At 40.6% G+C, this 22740-nt stretch overlaps 1 protein-coding gene across 1 annotated transcript; it reads right to left on the bottom strand.

Moving 5' to 3' along the window:
- Positions 1–2870: 2870 nt before the first annotated feature.
- On the bottom strand, positions 2871–21322 carry mta2.S (metastasis associated 1 family member 2 S homeolog; the record flags this gene model as incomplete). Its single annotated transcript, NM_001095728.1, is given in 18 exon segments — positions 2871–3601; positions 4581–4738; positions 4823–4941; positions 6068–6157; positions 6254–6482; positions 6810–6949; positions 8311–8408; positions 8540–8598; positions 8682–8756; positions 9642–9830; positions 10220–10319; positions 11189–11291; positions 11406–11523; positions 11603–11666; positions 12552–12669; positions 13094–13187; positions 13906–13973; positions 21286–21322. Coding segments are annotated over 18 exon segments (2019 nt in total). The 3' UTR covers positions 2871–3432.
- Positions 21323–22740: the final 1418 nt, after the last annotated feature.

The raw sequence follows: 22740 nt of genomic DNA, 5'->3' as shown, positions 1-22740 counted from the left end.
GTGTGTCAGGTCTAATGTACAAAACCAGCCGAGAGTCAGCTCAACAGTAGCCCAAATAAAGTCCAATATGTGCAGTGAGAAAAGTCTAATAAATGAATATATGTGAAATACTCCTTTTTCTAATATTGCCATGAAGCAAAATGGGAGAGATTCGGCCGTCACCAGGGGGGTAAGTAGAGAGGGGGCCCAGGAGGTATAGGGGTCCCTAATACAAATACAATTTCATTAAATATTGGTAAAACAGCTCAACCTCTAGACAATTTGGTGACCAGCAGATTTTTGCCCCAAAATTGTCTGAAATTGAGGAGTCAGTGGAAAATGCGAGAATGCTTAAAGGAGAATTAAACCGTTAACTACAAAAAAAAACCTACCCCCCCTACCGTAAATAGACCCCCCTCCCTCCAGCCTAGCTGCCCCCCCCTAACTCTTTACTTACCCCTCGGTGCAGTTCACAGCAGCCATCTTCCGGCTTTTCGATAATCTGAGACCCCCAAGTGATTGTATTGACTTACCTGAAACCCCAGGCTGGTGCTCCTATCAGCAGAAAACTGCACCGGCCCGAGGTTATACCAGTGAGCACCGCTGAGCCATCCTCTTCCTTTTTCCTTTAATTTAGGCTTGTGGTGCAGTAAATTCATGTTTAGTAAACAAAATACAGTATTTCTAGCTTTATTCTATTTTAGATTTTACTTCCCTTTAAAGGGGACCCATCACCCAAAAAATGTATTAAAAATCCTATTTTATCACATCAGTCAAGCAAAATGAACTTTAATTACACAATATAAATTATTTGAATCTTGTTTCCATCAGTCTGGGAATTTATAATTATAACAAGCAGGCAGGAGCCATTTTGTGGACACTGTTATTAAGACAAGTCTTGTATCATCTCAGAATCTTGTTTGTGCATCAGAATGGGGGACCTGATGTCCATCCCCATGTCCTGGTTACACAATTAAATGGTGAAGAGATTGGGGGGAATGTGGGGAGAGCAGTGACATGTAGGAAGTGCTGAATGGAAAGTAATTGCCTAAGGCATAGAGGAGGGGCAGGTAATATTTGTTAAAGTGAGACTTATCAAACCTCGACCCTTGAAACAATTCGTCACCTAAAACCTGCCGAGTTCATGTAGAAGTCACTGGCAGAGCTCCAATGACCCATTTGATGATGTTAATAGCCTTCCTGACATTCAAGTTTTTTATTTATTTATTTTTTTCAGGGAAAAAACTTCAACTTTTCGAGTCGGTAATAGTTTGAGTTTTAGACATTCAAATTTTTCTTAAATAACCTCCCACTTTGAATTTAAAGTAAAAGAGTAGGAAAAAAAATTAACGAATTCGAAAGTCGACCATTGATAAACGGGTCTCTGTGTGTTGCCTTTATACCTATGTAGAGCAAACAAAGGCATTTGTTCCTTTTAAAGGGGAACCACCACTATTATTGTAAAAAAAACAAAAACAATTGCCGTAGATGCTTCTAAATGGTTTATTGGGGTGCATGCCCAACCTAACAATTCCTGCTGCAAACAACTAAACCACAGCAAGTGTCAGTAAAGCTTTGTATATTGCCAACTGGAATCAGCCAGTAAATCCAAGTGAAATCTCACAAAGCTTGTGTGTGTTGGCCGCAGCCATGGAAACAAGTTATGTTTAGGAAATCACAAATAAATGCTTAAAGGGATTCTGTCATGATGTCATTTTTATTTCTAATTTACACTGCAAATAATTGACTGTACAATATAAAATGTCATTCCTGAAGCAGCAAGTGTATTTAGTTGTAATATTGGTGTGTAGGTGCATCTCAGCTCATTTTGCCTGGTCATGTGCTTTCAGAAAGAGCCAGCACTTTAGGATGGAACTGCTTTCTGGCAGCCTGTTGTTTCTCCTACTCAATGTAACTGAATGTGTCTCAGTGGGACCTGGATTTTACTATTGAGTGCTGTTCTTAGATCTACCAGGCAGCTGTTATCTTGTGTTAGGGAGCTGCTATCTGGTTACCTTCCCATTGTTCTGTTGTTAGGCTGCTGGGGGGAAAGGGAGGGGGGTGATATCAGTCCAACTTGCAGTACAGCAGTAAAGAGCGATTGAAGTTTATCAGAGCACAAGTCACATGACCAGGGGCAGCTGGGAAATTGACAATATGTCTAGCCCCATGTCAGATTTCAAAATTGAATATAAAAAAAAAAATCTGTTTACTCTTTTGAGAAACCGATGCAGTACTATTAACTGATGCGTTTTGAAAAAAAACCAAAACATTTTTTCCTTTGACAGTATCCCTTTAAGTTTATAAACTAAGAAAAAAAAAAAACATACCCTACAGATTAGTACATTTTTAGCAATGGTTCCCCTTTAAAGCATTGGTGTGCATCTTGCAGTCACTGTAGAAGCAAATTAACCACTGCTGTACTTTTGGTTATTGGACATGGGGGTGTGCTGGTATCTCTAACAGAAATCAATAGACTAATGAAAATAAAACACTTAAAATAAGCCAAAGAAAATCCCAAATAAAATCATTCGAATGCATTGCTGGCAATGGCCTTTAATTGATGAGCCACGTTGATGTGAGCACGAGTGATTACGCTCGGAAATAGAAGAATCTGGAACAGCATTGGCCACAGTCACTTCCACGGCTCCGTTATGTTCTACGGCTTTTTCATCTCCACCATATTTATAGCCCTGAGGATCGCGCAGAAGTTCAAAACATACGAGTCAAGATGGAGGAGCGGTCGTCTCTGGTTGCTCCTATGGGACAGCTTTGGCCCATGAACTTGTACATGACAAATCCAACATGGAGGAATCACTTCAGCTTTTCATCACCTGAGCAGACGCTCCATAAAAAGGACTCGATACCATCAATGTACTCGGACCTGAACCTGAAGAACATTGTGTTTTATTCACATCGATTTCCAGATAAAAGGCCTTTCCAGCCTCTCTACCAAGAATGATGTTATGACTTCTGACCTTTTATTAAATCCACATAAAGCTTGTAGTACAAAGCTCCCGTTCTACGTGAAATCCATCATCCACACAAAGCTGAATAATGACCTCACTTTACTGATGGACAGCTCAGGTTTTGTTCTCTTGTACAAAAAAAAGCATAAACTAAACAAGAATTAAAAAAAAAAGGATCGGAGAAAAAGGGGTTAAAATGACGTATGAACAAACAGGGCGGGGCAATTGAGTTACATGAAAAAAATATATATATTAAAAATAAAAAAGTTGCTTGGGAGGAAAGTAAAGGACTGTAGAGAAATAAGCCATAACCGGACACAGTTGCTGGAAAGCAGAAGGAGGAGGAGGAGCCTGGGTTCTTTCTGATTTTACAATATTTAAGTCCCTCTGTTCTTCAGCGTTATTGCCTGGCTGGGGTAACAGAGAGCAGGGCTGTAGGGCTCTATTCTCTCCCCGAAAAGGGAAACTTTGTTTATAAGGTCCCTCAGTCCTCCAGAACGATTGGCTCACTTGTACTGGCGGGGTGGGCGGGATTAAGCGCAGGCAGGAGGTTCGCAGGTCGTGGCGGGAGAGGAACCTTTAATTTCACCGGCAGACTGGGGCGACGAGCAGCTCTACGCATCTCCATGTGCGACAGATTTTTCCTGAGACTTCTGTGGAGGAAACAAACGAGCTTTCAGCAAATGATTCCCATTTTAAAGGGATTCTCTCATGATTTTTATGATGTGGTTTTTAATTCTAAATGACACTGTTTACACTGCAAATAATTGACTGTACAATATAAAATGTCATTCCTGAAGCAGCAAGTGTATTTAGTTGTAATATTGGTGTGTAGGTGCATCTCAGGTCATTTTGCCTGGTCATGTGATTTCAGAAAGAGCCAGCACTTTAGGATGGAACTGCTTTCTGGCAGCCTGTTGTTTCTCCTACTCAATGTAACTGAATGTGTCTCAGTGGGACCTGGATTTTACTATTGAGTGTTGTTCTTAGATCTACCAGGCAGCTGTTATCTTGTGTTAGGGAGCTGCTATCTGGTTACCTTCCCATTGTTCTTTTGTTAGGCTGCTGAGGGGGAGGGGGGATACCACTCCAACTTGCAGTACAGCAGTAAAGAGTAGGGATGCACTGAATCCACTATTTTGGATTCAGCCGAATACCAAACCAAATCCTAATTTGCATATGCAAATTAGGGGTGGGAAGGGGAAAAAAAATTTACTTCCTTGTTTTGTGACAAAAAGTAACGAGATTTCCCTGCCTGCCCCTAATTTGCTATGTAATTTCAGAATTCAGTTCAGCCGGGCAGAAGGATTCGGCCGAATCCTGCTGAAAAAAGCCGAATACCAAACTGAATCCTGGATTCGGTGCATCCCTAGTAAAGAGTGACTGAAGTTTACCAGAGCACAAGTCACATGACTGGAGGCAGCTGGGAAACTGACAATATGTCTAGCCCCATGTCAGATTTTGCTCTTTTGAGAAACAGATTTCAGTGCAGAATTCTGTTGGAGCAGCACTATTAACTGATGCATGTTGAAAAAAATTTATTTTTCCCCATGACAGTATCCCTTTAAGAGATGGAAAGAGCAGCCGACCAGTAAGCCCACACTACCAGCCACAGTATCAGCTGCGCTTTACCTTGTGTCTTTAGTAGCCACAAACACCACTGGATTAGGGGCATCAGCAACGTTGAGCTTCTGTCTCTTTACACCTGACTGAGTGCTAGAACGGACACCCGATGAGAACGAGCGGCCATTTGCAGAGAATGGAGGAACAACACCCACACCAGACACCTGCTAATGGGAAATGATAAAACCAGAGCTTTTAGGCAAATCCATATGTAGCAGAAAATGCAGCAAACGGGAGGATAAAGCACTTACTGCTTCAAACACTCTTTTTTGAGGTAACACGCTCAGACCTCTGCTCTGTGTTAACTGGTTCCGGTTTATTGGGGTCTTTGTCCCACGTGGGGTTTTCGGCTTAAGGGGAGCTTGGGCCGCTTGAGGGAGGAAGGACCAAAAAAAAAAAAAATTAAATTTTTCCATACTTATTTTAACATGTTAAAGGAACAGTAACATCAAAAAATTAAAATGTTTTAAAGTAATAAAAATATAATGCGGTGTTGCCCTACACTGCTAAAACTGATGTGTTTGCTTCAGAAACACTACTATAGTTTATATAAACAAGCTGCTGTGTAGCCATGGGGGCAGCCATTCAAGCACAGGATACACAGTAGATAACAGCTAAGTACTACTATAGTTTATATAAACAAGCTGCTGTGTAGCCATGGGGGCAGCCATTCAAGCAAAGGATACACAGTAGATAACAGATAAGTACTACTATAGTTTATATAAACAAGCTGCTGTGTAGCAATGGGGGCAGCCATTCAAGCACAGGATACACAGTAGATAACAGATAAGTACTACTATAGTTTATATAAACAAGCTGCTGTGTAGCCATGGGGGCAGCCATTCAAGCACAGGATACACAGTAGATAACAGATAAGTACTACTATAGTTTATATAAACAAGCTGCTGTGTAGCAATGGGGGCAGCCATTCAAGCACAGGATAACAGATAAGTACTACTATAGTTTATAGAAACAAGCTGCTGTGTAGCCATGGGGGCAGCCATTCAAGCACAGGATACACAGTAGATAAGCTCTGTAGAACATAATGGTGTTATCCGTTATCCACTATTTAAAGGAACAGTAACACCAACAATTTTTAAGTAAAAAAATCACTTGTAGTCCCCTCCACTAATACTACAATCCTGAACAAAGGCCACAGTTTTCTGTGGTCCTTAGAAGATTTATGGCTGACCCGGGTGCTGCTTTTACTGATCGCAGTACTTATAGAAACAAATTATTCTAAAGGGTTTTTCTGCATTATCCTTCAGTGTAAGTGGGGCAAGGAGATCTGGAGCCTTCTATTCAATATTAAAGCTTCTGCATTTGCCTATATATTGTGTGTGTGTGTGTGTATTTGAACAAAAGTTGTAAATCATTTAAATTTCAGTTTAAAATCCTGTCATCCTCTTACCCGAGATCCCACTGCATTACACAATTATCGGTAACAATTATCGGTAACAATTATCGGTAACAATTATCGGTAACTTGTTTCTTACCCAGTTCCTTCACAATAGCTGCCAAGGAGGGGCGCACAAGGGGGAGAATTTTCAGAGGGGTCTTTGCTGCTTTTGGAAGGCGAACAGAACCTGAGAAAGAAGAAGTAGTTGAACTACGTTATACTTGGAAGAGTGAATAGGGTACAAGCAATAGAGGATGTAACCCAAATGTAAAACGTGGCTCACATTCAGCTTTGATCGAGTTGGAGTTGACGGGGGCATAAGGGCGGCGCGCAGCTCTCCTGGGCTGGAGAATGTCTCTACACGTACGCCGCGCAATGCGAGTCAGCTTGGTCGTCTGCAGCAGGAAGGTCTGACGGTTTTTCGCAAGCAGTTTAGCGCGGTTAGCACTGGTAGTGTATGGGGACAAGCTCTGAGCCTCTGGCCGAGAAAGATGGCCCCTGGAATGTGGTTCCTAAAAAACACAAACAAAATCAAAATAAAGTGCCTAATCTGCACAATGTAGTTATGAACTGGTAGAAGGGTTTTTTTAAAAACATTTTAATAAAAGAAACAAAGGTGAAGAAAGAGGAGACTGCATTTCGGGAGAGTCCTGAAAGGAAAGAGCCTCACTCCGCTGACTCAATCATCTACAATGTAGTAATGAGCTGCTAAAAGGATTTTTTTAAAAAGATTGATTGCTTTTTTACTAATTTAATGAAAGAAAGTGAAAGAAAAAAAAGGAAGAGGAGATGGCATCCACTAGCAGTTGGTGGGTAAAAGGAAAATTCAGTGCACTTACTCCTATGTTCCGTGCTGCTCCCTCCAACTGTGTTGGGGTTTTAAGACCACCGTATTTCTTCCAATAAATCCAGCAGGAAGCACACAGGCGACACTGCATATTGGGGGGACCCCACGCATACCACTGGGCAGACACTGTGGCTGAAGTAGAGAAACAGGAAAAAAACACTTATTCAATGACTGGATGTTGCAACAAGCACTAAACTGTAGCCATAAATCCTGCGCCCCATCAACGGACCCCCTTTTGGGCAACAAATCATTGTGTCCTACATCTGAAGAGAACCTTATCCCAATTGCAAGAAATGGAAAGAAGAGCAGTAGCCAATCTGAAGTTTTAATGTTACCCTTCAACACAGACATTAAATATATTATTTATAATAGCAGGCTAAATACCTGATAGGATGAAAGATTATAGTATATTATAGTATAGATAGTCATTAGTCCAACTATAAATCTATATTTTCAGGATTCAGCTGAACACCAGATCTTTCAGGAAGGATTTGTTAGAATTTTAAACCTATTTGCATATGCGGAAGGACATGAAAAAACATTTTCATCCCATTAATCACGTAACCTACAGTCAGATCCTGTGCGTCTCTAGGTCCAACCAGCTCAGCTAATTCAGACACACTGGTACAACAGGTATAACATTGCTGGAGAGTCTCACCGTTGGAGCTAATAAGGATTTTGAAAAAGTTGCTTTGACGCCCTCTAATGTATGAATATTAAATTGCAGCTTATTAAAGGGGAACTATCATGAAAATTCAATATAAACTTTATTATACTGAACGAAGACACTTTCTAAATACAATCAATTAAATATTCTGCATTGTTTCTGAAATAATCAAGTTTATGTTCCCTATTCCTCTCTCAGCATCTGTTTCTCTTCATTCTCTCTTCATGCAGCAGTTGGGTGTCAGATATTCACTGACAGTTACATCCAATATATCTTATAGGGGGGCTCCTTTCCTAGCAGATGTATTAGTGATCACTCAAATAACTGATTCCAGTACAAACAAAATGTAACTAAATAACTGCCTTTTGCACAAATCCTGCATGTAGAGAGACATGATGTCTGGTGAGTTTAATAGAGTGACCTCTAATACATCTTCTAGGCAAAAGGAGCCCCCCTATAAGATATATTGGATCTAACTGTCAGTGAATATCTGACATCCAACTGCTGCATGAAGAGAGAATGAAGAGAAACAGATGCTGAGAGAGGAATAGTGAAGATAAACTTGATTATTTCAGAAACAATACAGAATATTTAATTGTATTTAGAAAGCTTCTTATTTCAGTATGATGAAGATTATATTCAATTTTAATTTTCACAATAGTTCCCCTTTAATGTACAATAACTGATCTGTAATGCAGTACCATAAACAAGCAAAACACAGGTTTATTGAAATGCACTAATCCATTCATCCACTTCTATTGGGCCCTGCTTATCATGTAAATGAGGCAAGGCAGAACAGTGGCACACAAAGGGTTAAATGACTTACTGTGACAGCTCTCACAGGTCAGACCCTTCTGGAATCCTGCTCCGTTAAGACCTGGCTTAGAGCCCACAGAAATAATTTGATTGGGATTGGGTTTTGTACTGGGAAATGCAAGAAAAAAATAATAAATATACACACCCAATTAAGAGTTAATATCCATATACATTACTGAATGTCAACTAGTGAATTGAAATCAGAATAAAATATATGAATTAAAAATGGAGGGACTCACTAGGTGGGGATGTAGACTTGTTTCAGTTTGCTGTCAGCCTCAGCTGCTTTCAGCCGTTTCTGCAGGAAGATGAGGCAGTTAATGGAAAATGCTGAAAATGCTAAATTTTGCTCATTGAGATCAGCCCAATATAGAACCTTACCTGTTGGATATATCGGTCTGTCGTTTTCCACATGTAGTAGAACTGAACGATACTAGCAAGAGATTTCCAAGGGAGCTGGAAAGAGTGGGAGAGAGGTGCTGGTTAAAAGAGACGTATTGATATGGGACCTTTTACCCACAATGCTTGGCACCTGGGGTTTTCCAGATACAGGGTCTTTTCTTAATTTAGATCTCAATATTTCTACTAAAAAAATATCTTGTAAACACTAAATTAACAAAGTAGGATTATTTTGCCCCAATAAGGGTTTTTAATTATATATTCTATATCTTAATTATACTTGGGATCAAGCACAAGGTACGGTTTCAAAGGAAAAATGTTGAATTATTTGATTAAAATAAGAGAGATAACCTTGTCGTAATTTGGATCTGTGTTTGCATTGCATTATACTCTAGTGAAGAAACGCACTTTCTTGCTTTTTGCACTTTATTACTTTTTGTTACTGTAAAATCTTGTCAGCAGCCACTTCCTACTAGACTATTGCAGTACAGGTATGGGATCCGTTATCCAGAAACATGAAAAAGCTGGTGCCCATAGACTTTATTTTATCCGAATATTCCAAATTTTTTTTAAAAAACGACTTCCCTTTAAAACTGTAAATGATCCAAACGAAGATATAATTAATCCTTATTGGAAGCAAAACCAGCCTATTGGGTTTATTTCATATTTATATGATTCTCTAGCAGACTCAACATATGAAGATCCAAATTACGGAAAGATCCATTATCCAGAAAGCCCCAGGTCCCGAGCATTCTGGATAACAGGTCCCATAGCTGTACTGCAGCCAAATTATTACGGAGAATCTTCAACAATGTAATTTGTCCACATTTTAGTAAATTGGAGAATAATATAGACACTGGGGCAGACTCCTCCGAAATCAAGTATAGTTATCCCTATGTAATTGGCCAATCCTGGTGCACCAGTTTATGTAACGAAACTCACAAAATCTTGTCGGATGTCATTAAAGTCCTTGCCATATTTCTCCAGTGCTTCCTCAAAAAGCATAGCCTCCGATGCCGACCATTCCTCCATTTCATCCCTGCAGAGTACTGGCCCACCTTGAGGAACTAGTGTGGACATTGCACGGGCAAGGTCATAGCCATTCCTCTGTAGTGTATCCATGGCATGAAACTAAAACAAAATATATGTTTTACAGACTATAGAATAAAGTTATCTGGGGAATGTTAAGGGCAGAGACACGCGCTCAGATTCTGGGAGATTAGTCATCCAGCGGCAAATCTTTTCTACGGGCGACTAATCTCCCCGAACTGCCTCCCGCCGGCTAGAATGTTAATCACCAGCAGGATGACAATCCATTCGCTTTGTTTTCTAAAGTTGCCTCACGAGGAAACGTCAGGTGACTTTGGAAAACGAAGCACTCAGACTGCCATCCCGCCGGCGATTTAGATTCTAGAGTTCGGGGAGATAAGTCGCCCTGAAGAAGAGGCGATTTATTGCCGGGCAACTAAATCTCCGAATCTCAGCGTTTCTCTGCATTATGAATACAAATGACAACTTACCAGTGTGATGTCACGAGATGCTGCCGCAGCACTCATATGTAAGCTTGGCTGTCTAATTGAACTGCTGCAATCTAAAGCTCTTGCAAAGGTTCCAACAGCCCTATAGAGAGTGTAAAAACAGCTATGATGTCGTTTTTATTTCTAAATGACACTGCAAATAATTGACTGTACAATATAAAATGTCATTCCTGAAGCAGCAAGTGTATTTAGTTGTAATATTGGTGTGTAGGTGCATCTCAGCTCATTTTGCCTGGTCATGTGATTTCAGAAAGGGCCAGCACTTTAGGATGGAACTGCTTTCTGGCAGCCTGTTGTTTCTCCTACTCAATGTAACTGAATGTGTCTCAGTGGGACCTGGATTTTACTATTGAGTGTTGTTCTTAGATCTACCAGGCAGCTGTTATCTTGTGTTATGGAGCTGCTATCTGGTTACCTTCCCATTGTTCTTTTGTTTGGCTGCTGGGGGGGGGGTGATATCAGTCCAACTTGCAGTACAGCAGTAAAGAGAGACTGAAGTTTATCAGAGCACAAGTCACATGACTGGGGGCAGCTGGGAAACTGACAATATGTCTAGCCCCATGTCAGATTTCAAAATTAAATATAAAAAAATCTGCTTGCTCTTTTGCGAAAACAGATTTTAGTGCAGAATTCTGCTGAAGCAGCACTATTAATTGATGAGTTTTGTTTTAGTATCCCTTTAATTGTAATACTCATCAATCTGACTGCCAACTTCTCGTCAGTGCTCAGATATGGTTTGGTATTTAGATGAATCTTTGGTGGAGGGTTCAGTATTTACCCGAATCCAACAATTATGGATTCAATGCTTCCCTAACATGTCCTAAGGAAAAAGTGGCACCAAAACATAATATACCATTGCAGATATGTTCCCAACTTTACAGCAAAACATCAGACTTTCACATACTATTTATTCTGTATCATGGTGTTCGAGTCCTACATTTATTTTTTTACCTTGCCACCACCAGAAACTGGTCAATTTGTCTGTCTGTCAGGGGATTCTCTGGATCCCAAACTTTGATCTCCATCTTCTGCTGGTTTCTGTTATCAGATTCTCCTAGTATGAAAAAAAGGCATTAGAGAGGAAAAAAAACATTTGGTTTGGAAAAAAAAAGAGCCTTGTCTGTTTGGAGTTCAGCTAAAAATAAAAGTACATACAATGGCTGCTTACCTTCTGCCAGCTGATCAGGAATCTCAGCTTGATATTTGGAACCAACACGGATCTCCCCCTGATCAGCCAGTAAAGTCTTCTGAACGGGATCAAACACCAGCGAATAAAAAAAACAATCCTACGGGACAGGAGGCAGAGAAGCATTTAGGAGATGTGACTAAAAAGCTGGAAAGTTAGGAACATCCGAAGACAAATACCTCCTTCTCCAAATATTGGCTTAGGATGTCGGTTTCATTCAGGAGAGTCACGTTACACTTCCCCCTGCATCACAACCACATGGAAACAAAGTATTCAACAATCTCTTCACACAATATCCATGATGGATACACAAAAAAAACGACACAGCAACACTGAATAAACATACACATAGACTGACCTTTAAACACCCGAAAGATATCCAGCACTAATGGGGAGATTTATCAATGGTCGAATTTATGTGAATTTTTTACTTTAATAAAATTAATTTTGAAACGACTGAATAGTGACGATTCGAAAATTCAATTTGTTTTCGACCAAAAGCGACTAGAATTTTTTCTCCATAAAAACTCGAATGTCAAGGCTATTAACATCTTCAAATGGGTCACTGGACCTCTCCCATTGACTTCTACATAAACTCGGCAGGATTTAGGTGGAGAATAGTCAAATTAGAATTGTTCCCAGGATCAAGGTTTGATAAATATCGAATTTGGATTATTCCCAATTCGAATTTGTGAGTTCTGACCAAAATTCAGAATTTACTATCCGACCCTTAATAAATCTGCCCCTAAACGGAACGCTCTGTAAGGCTACAAATATATAATTGCTACTTTTTATTACTCGTTCTATTCTGGCCTCTCCCGGTCATTGTAAATATTGAATTTAAGATTTATTAAAAGAAAAGATATTTAGCCATTATCTGGAGTAAGAAGAGAAAACTCCACTCAACACCCTGCATTGGGCATTGAGCAAAGGCTCCATCACAACCAGAACAAATAAGACAGAGCTTGATGCTGGATATACAGCGAAACCTCCCAATATCAATCATCCATTAATAAAAAATAAGTAATACCGAACCAAACAACAATTGTACTTGATAAAGAAGCTTCCTGCAGTAAGTGTATTGGGGGCAGAGACTTTTAGGCATCCATATATCTATATATAATATACCTGATGTGTGTTGCTGGTAGGGATTCAAACTGACGGGATAAAAAGAGCTCCCGATGTTTTAACTGGTGTCTATTGGTCTCTCCAACAGTTGGCTGCTTCGATTCATCCTCAAACTCTCCTGTACAGAGATAAACGTGGCAAATAAAAGCAATTCCAGATAATACAAAGAATCCACTAACTCTTTTCCCCCAGTTCTGCCATACCTGTGAATTCTATAGGGATGCACCGAATCCACTATTTTGGATTCGGCTGAACCCCCGAATCCTTCACCAAGGATTTGGCTGAAAACATTTTTTACTTCCTTGTTTTGTGACAAAAAGTCACGCAATTTCCCTATCCGCCCCTAATTTGCATATGCAAATTAGGATTTGGATTCGGTTCAGGTGGACAGAAGGATTCGGCCAAAGCCGAATCCTGCTGAAAAAGGCAGAATCCTGTCCGAATCCCGAACCGAATCCTGGATTCGGTGCATCCCTAGAATTCTATGAGATAGGTCTCATCCATACTACCAAATCATTGTGCTTTGTATGCGCAATACTCACGTGCGTTACTATCAGCGAGGCTGTTCAAGCTGCTGGAAATGTCCCTGCGGCGGAATAAACACACAACTTTCGCTTCTACGTTCCCGTTTGCCGTCTAGAGAAAAAGAGGGCAGAGAATTGACGGTTTCACTGCAGGATATGTACGGGGTTTCATGTACGGGGGTTTCATGTACGGGGGTTTCATGTACGGGGGTTTCATGTACGGGGGTTTCATGTACGGGGGTTTCATGTACGGGGGTTTCATGTACGGGGGTTTCATGTACGGGGGTTTCATGTACGGGGGTTTCATGTACGGGGGTTTCATGTACGGGGGTTTCATGTACGGGGGTTTCATGTACGGGGGTTTCATGTACGGGGGTTTCATGTACGGGGGTTTCATGTACGGGGGTTTCATGTACGGGGGTTTCATGTACGGGGGTTTCATGTACGGGGGTTTCATGTACGGGGGTTTCATGTACGGGGGTTTCATGTACGGGGGCTTCATGTACGGGGGCTTCATGTACGGGGCTTCATGTACGGGGCTTCATGTACGGGGCTTCATGTACGGGGCTTCATGTACGGGGCTTCATGTACGGGGCTTCATGTACGGGGCTTCATGTACGGGGCTTCATGTACGGGGCTTCATGTACGGGGCTTCATGTACGGGGCTTCATGTACGGGGGCTTCATGTACGGGGGCTTCATGTACGGGGGCTTCATGTACGGGGGCTTCATGTACGGGGCTTCATGTACGGGGGCTTCATGTACGGGGGCTTCATGTACGGGGGTTTCATGTACGGGGGTTTCTATAAACGGATTTCTAGGCGCCGTTACCTTATTAAGTTCCTCTATTCTCCGGATGAGATATGGATTACTGGAAGAATTCTCAAAATAGACGTAATCTAAAAGCAAAAACACAAAATGAGAAGGTCAAGAGGCAACCATAGATTTCATTAACACAAGCTGATGTTCTGTAAAATAAATTATTATCAGGTACTGAACTCTCCAAATACTTGGTTACACCTAGTAGAAGTAATTTCTAAAACAACTGGACTCGCTGAGTAATCAATGAAGACATTTCACTACTTATAGGAGCAGCTTCTTCAGTACAACTAACTGGTGTGGGAAGTTCTCAGCCAATAAACTCTTCCACTAATCCAATCACAATGGCACATTGTAACTGACATCTGAAACTCACAGAGGTGTAGATTCTGTTGGGTTACAGTCAGTTGTACTGAAGAAGCTGCTCCTATAAGTAGTGAAATGTCTTCATTGATTAATCAGCAAGTCCAGTTGTTTTAGAATTACTTCTACTAGATATACCATGACTTGGATGAATGGAAATCTTCAGTCATACTTGTTACACATTGTGGTTTGTGTGTAAAGTCGCAGTGCAGAACTTGCAGTCAAACTCCAGGCTCTACATATGGGAGTCTGATGTGCGGAGAGCAGGAATATATCAAATACATGGAGAGTGGGTTCCTTAGGGATTTCTAGTAGACACAAGCGTGTGCTGAACTGCTGATCTCTACATGCACCTCCACTATGGTGGGTTCTCCTCTGCTACGTTTGTAATAAATAGGTTTCTTTGATGAATGTCACAAAATACTAACACAACATATCCCAGCTTTAATTTCATGAAACATCCCGTGTCTATGAAAAATAAATCATGCATAAATCCAGTCCAGAACATTCCCATTGTAACAGCCAGTGCAGCACTTGCTCCAAAATCAAGTCAAACAACAAGTCAATACTTTACAGAGAAAAAGATAAAACTCAAAACACAAGCAGCAAATTTGAGTCAGGGCATTGACTTTACCTTCAGGCTGCAGTAGACTAATACAATCTGGTTGTTATAGGTCACTGCACTGGTACAAACAACTTGCAGCATACAGGCTTACACTCTAACACTCTCACACTCATTTATTTATCACACTCCTTCTGCGCTGCACACTGACTTAAAGGAACAGTAACATCAAAAAATGAAAGTGTTTTAAAGGAATGACAAGATTATACAGTGTTGCTTCAGAAACACTACTATAGTTTATATAAACAAGCTGCTGTGTAGCCATGGGGGCAGCCATTCAAGCACAGGATACACAGTAGATAACAGATAAGTACTACTATAGTTTATATAAACAAGCTGCTGTGTGGCCATGGGGGCAGCCATTCAAGCACAGGATACACAATAGATAACAGATAAGTACTACTGTAGTTTATATAAACAAGCTGCTGTGTAGCCATGGGGGCAGCCATTCAAGCACAGGATACACAGTAGATAACAGATAAGTACTACTATAGTTTATAGAAACAAGCTGCTGTGTAGCCATGGGGCAGCCATTCAAGCACAGGATACACAGTAGATAACAGATAAGTACTACTATAGTTTATATAAACAAGCTGCTGTGTAGCCATGGGGGCAGCCATTCAAGCACAGGATACACAGTAGATAACAGATAAGTACTACTATAGTTTATATAAACAAGCTGCTGTGTAGCCATGGGGGCAGCCATTCAAGCACAGGATACACAGTAGATAACAGATAAGTACTACTATAGTTTATAGAAACAAGCTGCTGTGTAGCCATGGGGGCAGCCATTCAAGCACAGGATACACAGTAGATAACAGATAAGTACTACTGTAGTTTATATAAACAAGCTGCTGTGTAGCCATGGGGGCAGCCATTCAAGCACAGGATACACAGTAGATAACAGATAAGTACTACTATAGTTTATATAAACAAGCTGCTGTGTAGCCATGGGGGCAGCCATTCAAGCACAGGATACACAGTAGATAACAGATAAGTACTACTATAGTTTATATAAACAAGCTGCTGTGTAGCCATGGGGGCAGCCATTCAAGCACAGGATACACAGTAGATAACAGATAAGTACTACTATAGTTTATATAAACAAGCCGCTGTGTAGCCATGGGGGCAGCCATTCAAGCACAGGATACACAGTAGATAACAGATAAGTACTACTATAGTTTATATAAACAAGCTGCTGTGTAGCCATGGGGGCAGCCATTCAAGCACAGGATACACAGTAGATAACAGATAAGTACTACTATAGTTTATATAAACAAGCCGCTGTGTAGCCATGGGGGCAGCCATTCAAGCACAGGATACACAGTAGATAACAGATAAGTACTACTGTAGTTTATATAAACAAGCTGCTGTGTAGCCATAAACTATAGAAGAGTTTCTGAAGCAAAAACACCAGTTTTACCAGTACAGGAAAATGTTACATTATAATGTCACTTGTAAAACACTTACATTGCACCTCAAGCACAGTGGGTATCACATAAGGAGGCACTGGATCCAAGATTCAGTTTGGCCTTTAAGAAAACATCTTAATTGCTTCACTACACATAATGTGACTTTAAAATGCCGCTACTATGTCCATATAAAGATCTGGAAGATGCTAAACTCCAAACTCGCTGAAGTTGCCTCACGAGGAAACTTCGGGCGACTTTGGAAAACGAATCACCGCGTGTGCTTAGCGCCGGCGATTTTTAATTTTAGCCAGTGCAAGAGTGAGGGAAGGCGTTGGGGGAGATTTGTTGCCGCAAAGACGAGGCGATTAGTCGCCAGGCGACTAAATCTCCCCGAAACGCCCAGTGTGACCTCCAATCAAAAGATGTCCAATAAGATCCCAGTATTTAGAATAAGAAGCCTCTCCTCTCACAAAATTCAATAAATAGAACTAGAATTTCCGCCCATGACAGAAATGGTACTTTGTGAGAGAAACCACTTTACTAAGCGTTATACAGTTGTTAGGCACATTTACACACTAACCACAAAGGCCCTCGCAATGGAATCCCCAAAGTGGTGAAGATGGCGCCCGTGAGTTCCCGCTCACTGTGTATCGAGGGTTAATTAAAGACTAAGGGCATTTACAGGAATTAAAACCTGTGCGGGGGGGGGGGAACTATGGACGGTAGGAGTTTTCATTAGTTTGGGGGTTTAGTTCTCCTTTAAGAGCAGTGATCACAATGTCTGTCTCAAGGTTAATCTAAGAAACCTCGTTACCAGACAAAGCTAAACAAGAAGTTATATGGTACATAAATAGTGCAGGCAATCTACACATATATTGTCAAACTTCAGTCTGTTTTTTAAAGTGAGCAGTCAAGCCGTGTGTGCTTTGGTGGAAAAGGATTCAATATCAAGCACTCGCATAGAAAACGTTTAGACATATACAACCTATAGTTTGGCAGGAACCAACCTTATTAAAAATACACATATCAATGGGGTTGTTCACCTTCCGACACTTTGTTTCACTTCAGTTGGTTTCAGACAGTTCACCAGAAATAAAGTATTTTTCCATTTACTTTCTATTTTCTACGTGTGACTGGTTTTCTAATATTGAAGTGTAAGGGCAGGGGCACACGGGCAGATTTGGGGAGATTTAGTGACTAATCGCCTCTTCTACGGGGCGACATTCTCCCTGAACTGCCTTCCGTCTGCTAAAATGAAAAATCGCCTGCAGCAATGCAATTGTGGCACTTTGATTTCCGAAGTCGCCCGAAGTTTTCTCGTGAGGCAACTGCGGAAATCGAAGCACCGCGGGTGCTGGCGGTTTCTCATTGTAGCCGGCGGAAGGCAGTTCAGGGAGATTGTCGTCCCGAAGAAGAGGCGATTATTCGCCAGGCGACTAAATCTCCCTAAATCTGCCCTTGTGCCTTAGCCCTAAAGTATCATTTTTCACCTTCTAGAGCAGCTCTTGGAGGGTGGTCGCCGACCCTGTAAACTGTTCTAGATGGATACAACTAGTTGATACATTTGTTATCTTTGTCCCTGCTGAGCAAAATCCCTGTGTTTCATTAAAAGCAGCCGTTAGACTTGATACAATAGTTTCTAATTTTCCACAGATACTGAGAAATGTATCAACTAAACGTGTCAACTAAACGTGTCAACTAAACGTGTCAACTAATTGTCTCAAATTGTAACAGTTCAGAATCTGCACCTGAATTACTGAGCTGTCAGACTCAAGCACTAGAGAACATTAAACTTTGATTTTGGAAAAATGATAAAAAATAAAAGTTGAAAAGCAATTGAAAAAAAGTCTATTTCAGGAGAACAATCTGAAAACAACTCAACTGAAAGAGTGTTTGGAAGGTGAACAGCCCCTTTAAGAAAAGAAAAAGAGATGTTCTTACACAGGCCACGGTGTATATACCGTATATACTCGAGTATAAGCCGAGTTTTTTAGCCCCCAAAATATGCTGAAAAACTCTACCTCGGCTTATACTCGGGTCAAGCACAAAAACGGTGTCCAAGAATAGTCTCCAAGAATGGTCGCCGGCATCCAAAAACGAGACACCGGCACCTCCAGTGGGGGCAGAACCCCTCAATTTTTTGATTGCAACTTACCAGAAGCTGCTGCATTTCTCAACCTAGGCTTATACTCGAGTCAATAAGCTTTCCCAGTTTTTGGAGGTAAAATTAGTTACCTCGGCTTATACTCGGGACGGCTTATACTCGAGTATATACGGTACATGGATTATTTGATACAATCTCACGTATCATTATATGACAATGTGTGACTTGCCTGTAACTGCTAAATATTATAGACTGTAACAGTTACACGTCTGTGAATGTAGAGACCACTGGTCCATCCTGACAGCAGAACAATCTGATTTACATGAGACCAAATTGGATAAAGATCTGCTTATTTGTCCATCATATCAAAACAGCAGATTAGTATTTTTATGGCCTGTTATTAAGTCATAAAAATCTAATTCTAGCTCTTTTTGGAATTAGGAAAAAGCTCAGGTTCAAGTGTTTGGTTCAGGAGTTGGCCAAATTCCAGCATTTTTGTCGTATAAAGATAAAAGCTCTTAATTAGGCTTCTAGTAACCCATAGCAACTAACCAGCAGGTAGCATTACCTGATCACCCTAAAAACAAACATGTGATTGGTTGCTATGGGTTACTGAAGGCACATCGAAGGCTTTTAATTACAGAGCAAAGTTGAACCTGAACCAATACAATGCTCTATTTTTGAACAGGAAACAATTTTTTACTGTCCTGAAACAAAGAAAACCCCTAAGGTCAAGGCATTGAGATTGGTTTTACAGAAAGCATCACATATATTTAACATACTGCCTCCTATGAATCCACTATGGCTTTGATATTAGATTTCTTTACTTATAAATATATATGGATATATTCCATGTGCTTTACAGAAATAATACATCATTCACATCAGATCCTCTGGGACACTCAACATCTTTCACCCCAAGCCCAGATGTAATTTCCATCTCTTGACTCCTAATGAAATGGCTCCTATTGTGTGAATGTGACTAATGAAAAGGAGAAACAATGTGGGAAAAGTGTCATTTCAAAGTGTCACCAATAAAGGATAAGAAATAATTAGTCTGCAATGGGGTTAAGACAAAAAAATGTAAATACTCACTAACATTTAACCTCCAATATAAGCAAAGTGCAAATAATGTGTCACCTTGAGGAAATCGAAAGCGATGTAAATACCAGCGTTGATTGTGCGCAACATACACAGGTTATAACTCTTAGGGCAGAGACACACGTTCAGATTCAGGGAGATTAGTCGCCCGGCGATAAATCAGCTATTCTTTGGGGTGACTAATATCCCCACAATGCCTCCCACCAGGTACAATATAAATTGGCAGCGGGATGGCACTCAGGGAGCTTTGTTTTTGGAAGTCACCTGAAGTTCCTTCGTGGGGCAACGTCAGAAAACTAAGCGAACGGATTGCGTTCCCCTCAGTGATTTACATTGTAGCCGGCAGGAGGCAGTTCAGGGAGATTAGTCTGCCAAAGAAGAGGAAATTTGTCGCTCAGCAACTAATCTCCCAGAATCTGAGCGTGTGTCTCTGCCCTTACAATCAAAAGGCCCCACAACACTAAGTTCTGCTCAAAATGATGTGGCACCAAGATAGAGAGAGAGATAGAGATACAGAGACAAAAATAGATATACAGAGATACAGAGACACAGATACAGAGATACAGAGAGAGACAGAGATACAGATACAGAGATACAGATACAGAGATACAGATACAGAGATACAGATACAGAGATACAGATACAGAGATACAGATACAGAGATACAGATACAGAGATACAGATACAGAGATACAGATACAGAGATACAGATACAGAGCTAAAGATAGATATACAGAGATACAGAGATAAAGATACAGAGCTAAAGATAGATATACAGAGACAGAGATACAGAGACAAAGATAGATATACAGAGAAAGATACAGAGATACAGATTCAGAGCTAAAGATAGATATACAGAGATACAGAGATAAAGATATAAAGCTAAAGATAGATGTACAGAGATACAGAGACAAAGATAGATATACAGAGATAAAGATACAGAGCTAAAGATAGATATACAGAGACAGAGATACAGAGACAAAGATAGATATACAGAGAAAGATACAGAGATAAAGATACAGAGATACAGATTCAGAGCTAAAGATAGATATACAGAGATACAGAGATAAAGATATAAAGCTAAAGATAGATGTACAGAGACAGAGATACAGAGACAAAGATAGATATACAGAGATAAAGATAGATATACAGAGATACAGAGATAAAGATACAAAGCTAAAGATAGATGTACAGAGACAGAGATACAGAGACAAAGATAGATATACAGAGATAAAGATAGATATACAGAGATACAGAGATAAAGATACAAAGCTAAAGATAGATGTACAGAGACAGAGATACAGAGACAAAGATAGATATACAGAGATAAAGATAGATATACAGAGATACAGAGATAAAGATAGATATACAGAGAGAGATAAAGATACAGAGTGAAAGATAGAGATACAGAGACAAAGATAGAGATACAGAGATAAAGATACAGAGACAGAGTTACAGAGATAAAGATACAGAGCTAAAGACAGAGATACAGAGACAGAGATACAGATATATATATAAGCTCACAGCACAGTTCTATATTGAGGATACAGAGACAGAGAGACAGATATACAGAGAGGGAAGAGACAGAAGATAAAAAGGCTGATTCCATTAAACATGACGCGTTTGCTTTAATTCCGTATTGAGTCTCAGTGTGTCAGTGTGTGAGAGGAAGTAGAAAGTAGTCGGTAGAGACTCTCCTGAGACAGAACATAAAGTGCGGCTTTCAGTAGACAATACCGGCCGCACATATAAACCTTTGTGTTCTCATTAATTCTACTGCAACTTCTCACCTCCCACCCGGTACATATTAGCCGCCATCTTGCTCTCTCCCGCCGCGCACAATAACTCGGGAATCCGCGCGCGCTTCCGGTGCCCGTGGGGGGGGAAGAAAGAGGGGGAACTTCCGGAATAAAGAAGAGTCTTCCGGGGGAGGGACGAAGCGTTCGAATGAATTAGATCCGGATATGAACGAGTGCTTCCGGTATCGGAAAGAGAGCCGGGGAAAGCCGAGTATGTCCGAAGTAAAGAAAGAGCCGATGTGGCCTCAGTAGTGAATAAAGACTGAGTGTAAATCCTGTCATTGAAACACATTATTATTATTATTATTCACTCAGTCAAATGTCTTTTACACTTAAACCTGCTGCTTCACACAAACACTTTACTTATAATGGACTGAGGGATATTCTCAGACTATTTCTAATTGACTTTCCTTTTTTATTATTATTATTATTTGTGCTTTTTCACTTATTTCTCTTTTTATTCAGCAGCTCTTCAGTTTGGACTTTAGGCTGTTGCTATGGTCCCAATTCCCCTAGCAACCATGCACTGATGTGAATAAGAGACTGGAATATGAATAGGAGAGGCCTGAATAGACAGATGAGGAATAAAAAGTAACAATAACAATACATTTGTAGCCTTACAGAGTGTTTGGGTTTAGATGGGGTCTTCTAGGCAAAAGGAGCCCCCCTATAAGATATATTGGATGTAACTGTCAGTGAATATCTGACACCCAACTGCTGCATGAAGAGAGAATGAAGAGAAACAGATGCTGAGAGAGGAATAGTGAAGATAAACTTGATTATTTCAGAAACAATGCAGAATATTTAATTACATACCTCCCAACTGTCCCTTTTTCGGAGGGACAGTCCCTCTTTTGACAGCTCAACCCGCAGTCCCTCATTTGTACTGGAAAGTCCCTCTTTTCTCTGCACTGAACAGCCAGAAAAAGAAATAAAGTTTCTCACTTAATTGGCTTTTAGCAGAGAGCCCAGAACAGCTAACAGGTGCAAATAAGAGCCTTTGTAACAATTTTGAGACACAAAAACACAGTTTAGATAAGGAGAAATATTTTCAAACTTTCATAACCTGCCAAATTTTGTAAAATGAACATGGTAATTAGGGGGTGTGGCCACAGAAAGGGGTGTGGTCAAAAATTTGCTGCGCTACAAATATTTTGTCCCTCTTTTTACTTCCAAAATGTTGGGAGGTGTGTAATTGATTGTATTTAGAAAGTTTCAAGGAGTTAGAATTGCGTTGGGTTGGTGGGCAAGGCCCAGATGCACAAGGGGAGATGCGCAGCTTGAGTGGAGACAGGGAATTGGACTGGGGGTGGGTGGCAGAGAAGTCAGATGCCAGGCGACCCCCCAGCTTTGTGCCTCTTCTGCCGACCCCTAGTTCCGGCCCTGCATCTGTTTCTCTAAATAAATATCCCCCCCCCCTTTTTTTTCTCCAAAACGAATAATGTT

Source organism: Xenopus laevis, chromosome 4S (genome assembly GCF_017654675.1).
Source record: "Xenopus laevis strain J_2021 chromosome 4S, Xenopus_laevis_v10.1, whole genome shotgun sequence".
Lineage (NCBI taxonomy): Eukaryota > Metazoa > Chordata > Amphibia > Anura > Pipidae > Xenopus > Xenopus laevis.
Note: the sequence above shows the minus strand (reverse complement) of the source record. Positions and strands in the feature narration are given on the sequence as shown.